The sequence below is a fragment of the Molossus molossus genome, unplaced genomic scaffold (genome assembly GCF_014108415.1).
Source record: "Molossus molossus isolate mMolMol1 unplaced genomic scaffold, mMolMol1.p scaffold_m16_p_13, whole genome shotgun sequence".
NCBI classification, from domain to species: domain Eukaryota; kingdom Metazoa; phylum Chordata; class Mammalia; order Chiroptera; family Molossidae; genus Molossus; species Molossus molossus.
In genome coordinates, this window is record NW_023425348.1 from 41,313,285 (window position 1) to 41,326,096 (window position 12,812).

The following is a 12,812-nucleotide window of genomic DNA, read 5'->3' on the forward strand; positions in this document are numbered from 1 at the left end:
CAACCCACAAAATGGAAAAAAATTTTGCAAATCATGTATCTGATAAGGGATTACTATCCAGAATATATAGAGAACTCCAAATCTCACAACAACAAAAACTCAATTCAAAAATGGGCAATGGAGTTGAATAGACATTTCTCTAAAGAAAATATACAAATAGCCAGTAAACAAATGAATTTCAGCATCACTAATCATTAGGGAAATGCAAATCGAAACTACAGTGATACCACCTCACCACTAGGATGGCTGCTATCAAAAATCAAACTAACAAAAACACCAGAAAATAAGTAGTGGCGAGAATGTGGAGAAATTGAAGTCTCGTGCACTGTTGGTAGAAATGTAAAATGCTGCAGCCACTATGGAAAACAGTATGGAGGTTCTTCAAAAAGCTAAAAATATAATTACCATATGACCAAGCAATTCCACTTCTGGGCATATGCTCAAAAGAATCAGCCCTGGCCGGTTTGGCTCAGCGGTTAGAGCGTCAGCCTGCAGTCCAGAGAGACCCGGGTTCGGTTCCCGCTAAGGGCACGCACCTCGGTTGCAGTTTGTCCCTGGCCCTGGTTGGGATGTGTGGGTGGCAGCCAGTCGATGTGTCCCTTTCACGTCGATGTTTCTCTCTCTCTCTCTTCCTCTCTCTCCCTCCTGCTCTGTCTGAATAAAATATGGAAAAATGTCCTCAGTGAGGATAAAAAAAAAAATTTAAAAAAAAAAGAATCAAACATAGAGTCCCGAAGAAACATTTGTACACCCATGTCCATAGCTATTATTCACAATAGCTAAAACATGGAAGCAACTCGAGTGCACACTGAGCAATGAATAGATTACCAAAATATGGTTTTATGAACAACAGAATATTATTCAGCCTTCAAAAGGAAAGAACTTCTACAATATGCTACAATATGGAGGAACCTTGAAGACATGTTCAAAGTGAAATAACCCAATCACACAAATACAGTATGAATCCACTTATATAAGGTATTTAGAAAAGAGACAAAATCAGTAACAAAATATAGCAGTGGTTGGAGGAAAGGGAGAATGCAAATAGGGGAAGTTAGCCCTGGCTGGTTTTGTTCAGTGGTTAGATCATCGGCCTGCAGACCAAGGAGTTGCGGGTTCGATTCCAGTCAAGGGTGCGTACCTGGGTTGCAATTCCGTCTCCGACCCTGGTCGGATTTCTGCAGGAGGCAACCAATCAATGTGTGTCTCTTTAGTCAGTTTCTCCCCCCACACACACTCTATCTGAAGATAAATGGAAAGGTATCCTGGGGTGAGGATTTATTTTAAAAAAAGAAGAAATATGGGAAACCTATTATTGTTTAATAGGTACAGAGTTTCAGATCTACAAAATGAGTTCTGGGGGTGAACAGGGCTGCACAACCCGGGAGTACAAGAGAGAGACGCAGGGACAGACGGGGAATTCAAAAGCAGCACCTACTCAGAAGCCATGAACAAGGCCTGAAGGATGCTGTTCACGTAGCATGTGTTGCCCAGGTTAATTAAACCAATCTTGCCCGTGTCTGACTTGGCCATGAGCCGAGGGTAGAAGCCAGCCAGCTCACTCTTCTGAGAGGTCCAGGCATTCTGCCCCAGCAGCTGCTTGATGCGGTCCTCATTGGGAACGTGGAGGTCCTGGGGAGGGAACAAGCCAGCAGGAGAGTGGGCACCAGGGTCCACTCTAAAAATATCACTGCCTCCGGGAAGCCTTCTTGGACTACACCCACCCAAGCACATCACCCCGCGAATGTTCTAGAGATGTGTATGAATAGCCTCCTGCTTCCAAACTTATTCTAAGTTCTCACCTTGACATAGGGGCTTTTTACTGATCTTTCATGTCACAGCTGCCTTAAAAGGTGGTAAAATCCTCATTTAATAGATGAAAAAACTAAGACTTGGATAAAGAATTTTTCGGCCCTGATTGGTCTGGCTCAGCAGTTAGAGTGTCAGCCTGCAGACAACCAATTGATGTGTCTCTCTCACATTGATATTTCTCTCCCCGCCCCCTTCCCTTCCTCTCTCCCTCCCACTCTATTGTCTATCTGAAAAAAAAAAATCAATGGAAAAATAGCCTCGGGTGAGGTTTAAAAAAATAATGATAATAATTTTCCAGTAACATACAGGTAGTAAGTGAAGAATCCCTGCATTCATAGAAGAGCCCAGGGTATGAAAGACTCTGAGCAATGATCTGGGCCCTTGGGCCCGATCCAGCGTTGTCAAAACCTCAGTCCTAGTCCTGACTCTTGGCTGTGAGCAGTGAGCCTCTCAGTTTCCTCACCTGTCAAGGGAGGATACTCCTACCTGGGGTCACTTTGGCACTCTACACTCTCACGGTGCTTGCACGCCGTGATGCTCCTGCCTCACCGTCTACTTTTAAGCCTGGAGAGTCGGCTTTTGTGAATTGGTCACCCCCCTGGACCTTGAGCCTACAGTCAGGACAGCGGAGGATCCCAGGGGTCTGAGGTATGGGTCCTTGGTCACGGGCTTGGGGATTAGCAAGCTTTCCCACCTACTATCCTTTTCCACATTAAACAATGGCACCTAAAGGAATATTACCAAGCACTGGTTCTAATGATGGTATGTTTTAAAGAAAAACACCTAAGCATAATGTAGAGTCACTTAGGAGGTGTGAGCAACTTTCGTAATAGTTCCTCTAGCCCTGCTCTTACTTCCAGACCCTGAGCACAGTCCCTAGGTATGTGCAGGGCTCCAGAGCTTCCAACCAGCTCAGCACTGAAAACATCCGATTAGCCCGTCACCTCTCAGATGACTTAAAATGCAGGAGCTGCCAGAGGTGAAAGGAGATGCGGGCTCAGTATGGTCTCTCTCAGGCGACTCCTCTGTCTTCCTCTTATCCCCTAGTCCACCCCCACTCCGCACAAACAAATAGGGACCAAAAAAGCAGGTTGTCAGAACCCCACACATGCACACAAGTGCACACAGAAAATGCAGAAATAGCCACACTAGAAAAAAACATCAAATGCCATTTATCCAAAGAAGGTAACTTTGTCCTCTTTGGAAAATAAAACAAGAACTTCAAAATAACTCTCAAGCTCCTACGGTTACTGGAAATTTACATACCACGGCTCCCTCAGCAAGGACCACAGCTCCCAGAAAAACTGCCATAACCTGACACAACTGTCTATGTAAGAGAACTTTCCAGAAATTATTTATAAAGGAGCCTAGATACACAGAAGGATGAACTCATAGAACACATGTGAAAGAATCTTATAAACAATAACACCTTGCAGGTTTTATTGGTACAAACTGGCTCGTACCAAGGGGTATTCAAAGGCACAGGCCAAAAGGAGCACACCCTTCTGGAGCCACATTCTCTAATATTCAAGAAAAAATGTGTTTATGTTCAAACAAATGTAATTATAAAATACATACTGGAATCCTTGAAGTAAAATGAGGTTTTAGGGAAATTCGGCTTGTGTCAGGCTGCCTGGGGTAAGCCCCCTCCTCTGACGTCAAGTACTTCAGCGGAAGCATTGGAAAAGCCCAGATCTGCTGGATTAAGCAGTCACTTGGCCTGGTTTCCCAGGCCCTTGGCTCTGCCGAACTTACTGATCTCCCCTCAGCTCCAAACACGTTACCGCCAAACTGGACTTGCACCTGCCCACCGCCACATCTCTCCCCCTGCCAGGCCCATCCTCAAGGTCTAACCTCTATCCTCTCTCTATAAGGGTTTCTAGGATGTTCTCAAAGGAGGTCCCCACACTATCTAGACCTGTCCTATAGCCTACCTCCCTGCACCTAGTGGTCCAGGTATTGGCAGACTCACAACGTTCCCCGGATCAGACCACAGCCCCTAGTGTGCACAGCCTGGGTCTCACTCAGTGCCCAGGACAGGGCCAGGCTGCCTCCTCTTGGTTCACACCTCCATGATGGCATTCTTCACACTACGGTCACATTCACTCACCCACATTAACTGGGCACAGAGATCAAAGTGACAGGTATCCCTGCCCACCCTCAGCTCGTAACCTAGCAGGAAACAGTAATAGTCACTTCCAATAAGTGGAAGTCCTGTCTCCTCTGCTCATCCAGCTCACAACAGGGAGCTCACAACCTAGCAAGGCAGCCCCTTCTTCTGTGGGTGAGCTCTACTAAACTTTCTCACGTTAAGTTGAAAAACCAGAGGTTTTGTTTGTTGCATCTACCAGCCCTCACTCACAGTGGATTGTTTCCTTGGATGTTTTGTAATTTTTGGATTATAAACTCATCTTCAGTAGAATCTTTGTAGCCTGAAAGCAGTTTCTTTTGTTTCAACCAGGCAACCCCAGGTATTACAAGTTTACAACTACTCTTAATGTTCATGTCTGAGCTTAGGGGGTCCCACAACCCTAAGATGGTGTGAATTTGAATCCTTAGACATGAAAGCAGGCCACTAATTGCAAATTTCTTTTTTTTCCAATGCAGAGTCCAGACCAAGACAGAAGTTTCCTTGACGTCTATTTTTTTTCCCTAGATCGAATGTTGCTAACGGTTAAGCCTTTCTTGAGGCTTGACTAATGTATGCCTCTTAGCACTAACTCCCTACTAGGGGCAGGCCCTAAGCCTCACCTCCTGTCCCCATCAGCTCATGCCCTTCAGTAACTGAGGTTGGCCATCTTACCCACCCTCCCTTCCCACCCCAGGGCAAAAAAACATCTGTCATCTCTCACTTACAACTCTGGAACTCAGTTTTCTCTTCCTTTTTGGACCATATGGATTCCCTTACTTTCTTACAAGTTCAGCTATGAACTTAAAAAGACATTTGTTGTATTGTTGCCCTGGCCAGTTTGTCTCAGCAGTTAGAGTGTTGGCCTGCAGACCAATGAGTCACGGGTTCAATTCCAGTCAAGGGCATGTACCTCAGTTGCGGTCTGTCCCCGGCCCTGGTTGTGCAGAAGACAACCAATCAGTGTGTCCCTCTCACACTGATGTTTCTCCCTCACCCCCCTTCCCATTCTGTCTGAAGATATTTGAAAAAATATCCTCAGGTGAGGATTAAAAAAAAACAACAAAAAACATTTGTTTCATTGTAACAAGCATTTCCAGGTATTCTGCAGTGGGACACTTTTCAGGTTATCTACCTGCCGTGCTGCAGAAATGGAAGTCAGACGAAAGTTTTGAAAGGGCTGCCACCTACCTAGACACGTTTCACCTTCGCTCGGACCTGCCCTCTGTATGAAGCAACCCAGTCCTGACTGTCTCTCACTATCTCTGTGACTGCACAAATCATCAAACCTCATTTCCTCTCTGTGAAACAAATCACGATAGTATCTGCTTGACAGGCTTCTTGTGAGCATCAGAAGGGAAAAGACCATCAAATGTGGCACTAGCTACAGATGTTAGCTGTTGTCCTAGCAACCCAGCCAGCCCGGTTCACAAGCCCTTTCGTCCTCTAACTGGAGTCTTTCGCTCCTCGGGCTTCTCACTGCTCCTGGTTGACCCTCAGAGGTGTTTCATAAGCTGCTTAGATCAGAGCTACTTTTATAGACGTCTGTCCCTCACCCCGCCCCCAAGCTGGAAGCTCCTCAATGGAGGTGATTCATGGCTATGTCCCCAGCTCCCATTCTGCATCTGGCAGAGTAGGGTAGCAGCAGTCATGTGAATAACTGTAAACAAAACCTGCTCTGGAGTGCTCATGATCTGGTGGTGGAGACAGACACCCAGACAGTGACAATGTGTGAACAGAGTGGTGCCCTGGGGTTGTGAGAGCCCAGAGAGACCCTGACCCAGCCTGGTGGGGGCCAACCTCAGGAAGGTGTTGAGAGTTATCAGGGAAGACTTCCAGAGGGAGGTTAACACGTAAGCAGAGCCCTTAAAGAGCATGTAGGAGCTATTCAGGAAGAACAAGGAAGGGCTGACAGTTAGAGACAGCATACGAATAGGCTCAGATCAGTCAGGAGAGAGGACGCCCATCTGGGGAACGTCAGGTGGCTCAGTGTGCCTGCAGCACGGGATGGGCCAGGGAAGGCGATGGGAGCTAGCCGGGGACCAAATGGTGGGGGACTGTCACTCACCTTGATGGCCTCCATGACAGGCTCATACAGATCCGGGAAGCCGGGGAACCGGAACACCATGCAGTGGACCAGCTCTGCCAGCTGCTCCAGGCAGCTGGACCCCGAGTTGGAGTCCTCCTTGAGCAGAGAGGCCACCATGGGAGGGATGTGAGGGAGGAGCTGTGAAGCAGAGTGGGGTCAGGCTCAGCACCAGTCACCCACTGAGACAGGGGATGCCTGTCGCTGCTGAACACTGCCTCGATCTCTTCCACCACAAAATGGGATCAATAATCCCCTCCTCACAGTTCAGCAGAAGCCTGAGCCCTAGCTCTAACTGCTAAGCCTCAGCCAAATGGCCTGCCCGACAGCCTGAGTGACTAGGGCTTCTCTGCCCCCCAAGAGTGATGCTGGGGCCACCACGTGGGCAGCTGGTGGACAGCCCTGACAGGGCCTGAGCGGCTGCCTCTGGGGACAAACACCATAATTCTTTCACCAAACATACATGTCAAGTGCCTCATCCTCATAATTTTATCAGGCAATTATTATTGTCCCCACTGTCCAGATAAAACAAAAATGGAATTTGGAGAGGTTATATAATTTGCCAAGGATTTCACCGTGGGTTCCAGAGGAGCTGGTGTCTGAATCAGGCCTGTCTAAACCCAAAGCTAATTTCTTTCCTCTGGGTTATGGAGTGTTAACTTTCAAACCCATGAAGATGCTATGCCAGCATGTCCCAGGGATGGACAGAGCCAGACCACAGGAACAGGGAGCAGAGGAGCCCAGGAAAAGGATGGAAAGAAACCAACACCTGTCAAGTCCCCAGTATGCAGCAGGCTCTTGACAACTATCACCTCATCAAACCCTTTCCCACCATCCTAGGGGTCTACCTCTATGTGAGACCCCTGGCCCAAGGTCACCACATCTGGCAAAGAGCAGATCTGGGACTCAACCCCAAGCACCCCAAACCTGGTTCTGTGCTTCTCCAATTGCAGCAAATAGGGAAGCAGGATGTTTCTGCCTTGACCGGGGGCCATCAGAACCTATGGCCCCATCCACAGAAGGCAGGCAGGGAAAGGCAGCCTCAGGGCCACAGGCTGTCCTTCCTAAGAGGGTCTGGAAGCCAGCAGAAAGAGCCCCGAGCTGGGGGTCAGGCCACCTTGCTGGCAGGCAGCAGGGTACACAAAGGGCACTGGGTCAGGAGTCAGACCGACTTGGCCAGAATCCTCCCTGTACTGCTCACTGGCTGTGTGTCTGGAAAGGGACTTACCCTCCTACACTTCAACTTCCTCAGCTGAGAAGTGGAGAAAATGACAGACCCTCTTTCTCAGGACTGTTCTGGGAGTTCAGTGAGCGCACATAGGTACTGCCTTCAGCACTGTGACCGGCACACAGCTGTTATCCAGGGAACGTGGGTGTTATCATTCTAGGCTTGTCACTCTACTAGGGGCCCATGGGGAGACCACACAAATTCTCTGGCCTCAGTTTCTTATCCGTAAATTGGGGTCTCAAGTATCCTCTAGTCCTAACATCCAGGGTTTCAAAGGCTTGGGCTTCAAGCCCTGACCCCTTAACCCCAACAGAGACAGCTTGTCTGGCTTCCAGCTGGACCAGCGGGGGACACAGCAGCGATGGGCCCTTACCAGGTGGAAGGCCTCATGGGAGTGCTGGAAGGTCAGGAGCATGTACTTGAGGACAGATAAGGCGGCTCCCCGGACAATGGGGTACAGAAGCTTGGAGAAAACCTGGAAGAGAGTCCCTCGTCAGGAACCCCCCAGGCCTGGGACACCCAAGACTGAGTGCAGCCACAGGCCTGAGGGGCATTAGAGACCCCGGAGCTGAAGCAGCAGACCCATGCCAGAGCAAGAACACGGAGGTGCTCACAGACCTGGGTGGACAGACAGACAGTTAAATGGACAGCAAGACCATTAGATATCTGATGGATGGATAGACAGACATACCTAAAGAACATATACATGCTTGAATGAGCATTCAGAGGAAAGAATGGGGGAACTTGAGGCTCAGAGAGGGCAGTGAATTGTCCCAGGTCACAGAGTTTGGGTGGGAGCCCCGGTGTTCTGCCTCTTAGACCTGCAATGCCCCTGCCAAGACACTAGCAGGAAAGGACATAAGCAGGGGCCAGGACAGGGGCCCACCAACCTTCTCAATTTTGGCGAGTGAAACCTCAATCAAGATGCTGAACTTCTTAACAGCGGCCAGGCCCTTCAGCAGTGCAATGATCCACTTGTCAATGTTCTTCCCCAGGGGCCAGGACACCCAGTCGATCATCCTGGTGAGGGGAATAACAGTGACACAGGGACCAGGGAGGCCCAAATGCCTGGGTGGTGCAGCCCAGGAACTAGCCATAATGTCCTGAGGTCCCACAATGACTCACCCTAACAGGGCAGCCCTGGGGTATGTGGGATGAATAAGCAAATGAGCCCAGCACAGGCGACGGGCAGAGACTGGGGCTCCCAGCCCAGCAGGAGGGGAGCCTGGCCCTCTCAGAACCCCAAACCTCAGCCCCATACATGATGAGCTGCCTCTGCCTGAACACTGGGGCTCAATGGCAGGAGGAACGCTGGCTCCTGGGGCCAGAAGCTCTGGCTCCAGCAAATCATGGCTCGTGAACTGGAGCAAGTCACTTACTCTCTCGGCCTCCGTTTCCTCCTCTGTCAAATGGAGACAATGCCTACCAACAACAGGGCTGTCTGGATGAAGAGAGATACTAGCAAACACTTACGTAGTATTCACTCTGTACCAGGCACTGCTCTATCTGCCTTAATGTATCAACCCACTGGCTCCCACAACATAATATCTGTGTGTACTGAGCTGAAACGGCCACCTAGTAGGTGCCCAGGAAAATGTCACTACAGTATTACTATTGTCATACTCAGTAGACTATACTATAGAGAGGTAGAACAATGTGAAAATAAAGTAACAGTAACTACAATATGTTTCTAGGCATGTTTCATGTATTATCTGATTTTATCTAATTTAATCCTCAAATCAACCCTATAAAATGGGTTGGCTTATACTATATTTTATAGATGAGGACACTCGAACATAGAGAAGTTGAGTAACTTGCCCCAAGTCACACAGGCAAGAAGTGGTAGAGCCAGGATTTGAACTTGGGCAGCTTACCTCTAGCACTCACATTCCTACCCACTAAAGACAAAGAATCCAGAAAGGCCCCATGGATACAGTGAACTGTACACTAGTATGGAAAGAACAGCAAGAATACCAGGTGAGGCATACCAGGTGAATGGGGTTTGCAGAGCCAAAGGCCTGCAGACAGGAGAGTAGGCGGTATTTTCTGGGATCACTGGATGAGCAGGTGTGGCTAGATCATAGGTATGAAGACATTCAAATGAGGTGAGGAATGTGCAAGAGGTCAGTGAGCTGAAAAGCACCCAAACTCCATTTATCATGCTTGCCAAACTCCTAAAATACTTTGTAAAAGCATTTTGACTTTCTAATATGATCCCATGAAAGTCTGACAATTTCTTATACCACCACCCACATCTGCTATTACAGAAGGGGAACCTGAGGCTTAGAGAGTTCACTGACCTGTCCAAGGCCTCACAGCTAGTATCCAGCCTGGGAACATCAATAGGGCAGGGCCCTCTGTGTCTCCCACAACCAGGCCTGGGCCAGACACAAAGCAGAGCTCAAGAAAAGATGGATGAATAAACAAACATGAGGACATGGGCCCTTAAACACTAAATCTAGCCCAGCAACCATACCCAGAGGAAGGGGCTTCTGGGAGGGAGAGAGACCTGCCCAACACTGGGCCCTCAGCCCACCTGCTAATGGCAGTCAGCATCTGAGAGTCCATCACACTGTCATCATTGCTGAGGTTCCGGACAACACCATCCATGAGCTCCAGTGGGAGGTGCTGGACCATGCTGGCCAGGGCACTAGACGGTGGCTCCTCTTCTGGAACAGGGGACTGGGCTGAGCTTAGCAAGGTAGATGTGCCCCTCACCTCCCCCATCACCACTTGCTTTCATGCTGCCAAGGGACTAGGCTGGGCCTCTGCAAAGAGCACATCCAGGCCACCTCACCTCCGCAGTATCACAGCCTCTGATTCAATCTTAACTCATTCACTCATCAAACCTTCACTCCTTCACTGGCACTGATTTGGACCCAGCCCTGTGCTAGGCACCAAAAAAAAAAAGCACTGACCCCATTTCTGGGTGTACAGGCAAGGCCTTTAAGAAGGGGTAACACTGGAGTTGGCAAAAGCAGGTAGAAGGCCTATATGGACTTGGGGAGAGGAAGGACATTCCATCTGGAACCACATAGACAAAAGCCTAGAGGTGAGAAAGAACATTTAGTTATCAAAATTTGTTGTCCAATTGTATAAGGACCCAGGTTCTTACACACCCAGCCTTGGTTCTTCCTGGTGCCAGGTCCATTACCTTCCTTTCCCCTAAACAGCCCTATAATCAGGGAAGGCACAGCTCTTATTTCAGTCATTTACACTATAAGCCCAGTTCCAATTCTCAATGGAGGGCCAATATTTTACATTTCAGAGCTGACACCTACAGGCTCCATTGTGTTCCCTCTGCCTGCCCAGAGCACCTTGCCCCTGCTGCCTGGTGCTGCCCACCTCTCCAAAATCTGGCTCAAAAGTCATCACTTCTAGCGCTGGATGGTTTTGCTCAGCAGTTAGAGCAGTGACCCGTGGTTGCAGGTTTGATCTTGGCTGGGGCAGGGTAGTGCAGGTCGGGGTCGTGTGGGTGGCAACCAATCGATGTGTCTCTCTCATATTGATGTTTCTCGCTCTTTCTCTCCCTCCCTCCCTCCCTTCCACTCTCACTAAAAATCAATGGAAAAATATTCTCAGGTGAGGAGTAACAAAACAAAGTCACCACTTCTAGGAAACCCACCTGACCCAAAGGGCATGATGTCCTCCTTCCTGGTATCTTGCTCAGCCCCTAGGTCCTCCTCCTGGTCAGATTAATCTGGGTTCGTCCTTTTCCCACACCAGGCAGTCTGTTCCTCCCTGTGCACCAGCACCCACCACAGCATAGGACCCACAACAGGTGCTAGGCATAGGCTTGCTAATTAAATATTAGAACATCGCTCTCCCACCTGTGCATTCGCCCGTGGCACACACATACCACACCACACAGGGGCACCTCAAGCAGAAGACTCACGAACAGCCACCTGCCCTGGCCCACACCCAGTACCTTGGCACACACACTCCCTCCTGCCCCAACCCCAGCCTAAGCGCACACGCACCTGTGCCAGAGATGACGGCGAACAGCTCCTTGAGGCAGGGCAGGATGGCGGCGGGCTGCGCGCGCCACAGCTGCGCCAGGAGCCCGCTCACCTGCTGAGCCTGTTCCAGGAACTCCACGGCGCCCTCCTCGCCCTCGGCCGGGCAGCGGAAGCGGCCCAGGCAGCGCACCAGCTGCTGGCAGAAGAGCAGGCGGTGCGGGCCGTCGGGCACGCAGCGCGGGTGCCGCGCCAGCAGCCGGGCAACCTGCGCGCAAGCCGCGGGGCCCGGGCGCTCGCACACAGTGCGCAACACCTCGCGCCTCAGCAGCGCGAACACCTCCTCGGCCGCGGGCCCCTCGGGCAACAGCTGCAAGCCGAGCTGCACGCAGGCGAGCGCACGGGGGCCAGGTGGGCCGGCGCCACCCTGCAGCAGGCGCAGCACGCGGCTCGCGCTGAAGAACTCAGCGAAGACATCGGGGTGGTGGCGGCCGACTACGTGCAGCAACTGGCAGCCCACGCGGCGCGGCAGCTCGTCGGCGCCACCCACGTAGAAGCGTGCGCCCAGCGCCAACAGCGCTAGGCACTGCTCCCGCTCCAGGGGCTGCCGTGCCGCTTCCAACACGCGCCGCACCAGCCCTTGTTTCACGCTTTCGGGGTACGACGACATCACCACCGCCTCAAGGATCTTGTCCATCGCGGCTGCGCTGCGGGGGACAGGGAGCAAGTTACACTCTACCAGACAGGTCTAATTCCCCATGGGGCTGAGCCATGGGGCGAGCAACTCAACCTCTCTGGACCCCCATTTCCTCATCAGTAAGGTGGGGCAAGGATACCTACATTACTGGAAGATGTCTAGATGAAGTAAAGCACAAGGCCTGGCAATATAAGCCCCAGTGAGTTGTAGTTACTACTGGTGAGCGTCTTTTATCTCACAAAGGTAACACCTGAGCCTGAGCCCTCCTCCCACCCCTTTGCCCTTCTCTCCCCCAGACCTTCCTCGTGACCTCATCCACTATTAGGACAAATAGGAGTTGGATCTAGAAACTGCTGTCCAGAGTCTTGGCCAGTCATGTCCTGTGGGAGAGATGAGAAGGGGGGCACTCGCGCGCGCGCACACACACACCTCCAAGGAGGGCGTGCCAATAGGGCTTCCTGAGATCCCTTGTGCACTTTACTCAGTCCCCGATCAACTTCTTGCTTTCTCAAATGATCTATACACCTTTAAAAGATTTCACCTTGCTGTGCCTTTTGCCTGAAACACCCTATTTCCCAACACCTCCACTACTACCACACACTCGCACAACCAAGCAAACTCCTATTTTCCTTCAAAGTCCACCTCAAACATCCACCCCAATGAGAATAGCTCTGGACCTCTAGGATGAATTCATCGCTCACCCTTCGGTCCACCTGGGCCCCATCCTCCATTATAACTGGGATCGCATAGTGCTGGGGTTGTATGGGTCCAGATCCCCTCCATTGAAGCAGCGTCTGGTCTCGTGCTCCAGGACTGCACACTCAGGGTCCTGCCTGCCTCCCCAACCTCAGTCCACACTAGCCCCTCTCTTGGGTCACTATGCTCTTCCCTCCCCTCCTTGCTTG

At 50.6% G+C, this 12,812-nt stretch overlaps 1 protein-coding gene across 2 annotated transcripts in view; it reads right to left on the reverse strand.

The window, feature by feature from the left end:
• The window catches only part of USP35 (ubiquitin specific peptidase 35), a 32,103-nt gene that overhangs the window by 13,466 nt on the left and 5,825 nt on the right, over positions 1-12,812 (reverse strand). For both annotated transcript variants that reach the window (XM_036258796.1, XM_036258795.1), the window contains 6 exons: positions 11,235-11,917; positions 9,791-9,923; positions 8,145-8,274; positions 7,628-7,729; positions 6,009-6,167; positions 1,439-1,632 (listed from right to left, as the gene is read on the reverse strand). In XM_036258796.1, coding sequence (XP_036114689.1) covers positions 1,439-1,632; positions 6,009-6,167; positions 7,628-7,729; positions 8,145-8,274; positions 9,791-9,923; positions 11,235-11,907 — 1,391 coding nt within the window. In that variant the 5' untranslated portion in view covers positions 11,908-11,917. The remainder of the gene's footprint in view (positions 1-1,438; positions 1,633-6,008; positions 6,168-7,627; positions 7,730-8,144; positions 8,275-9,790; positions 9,924-11,234; positions 11,918-12,812) is intronic.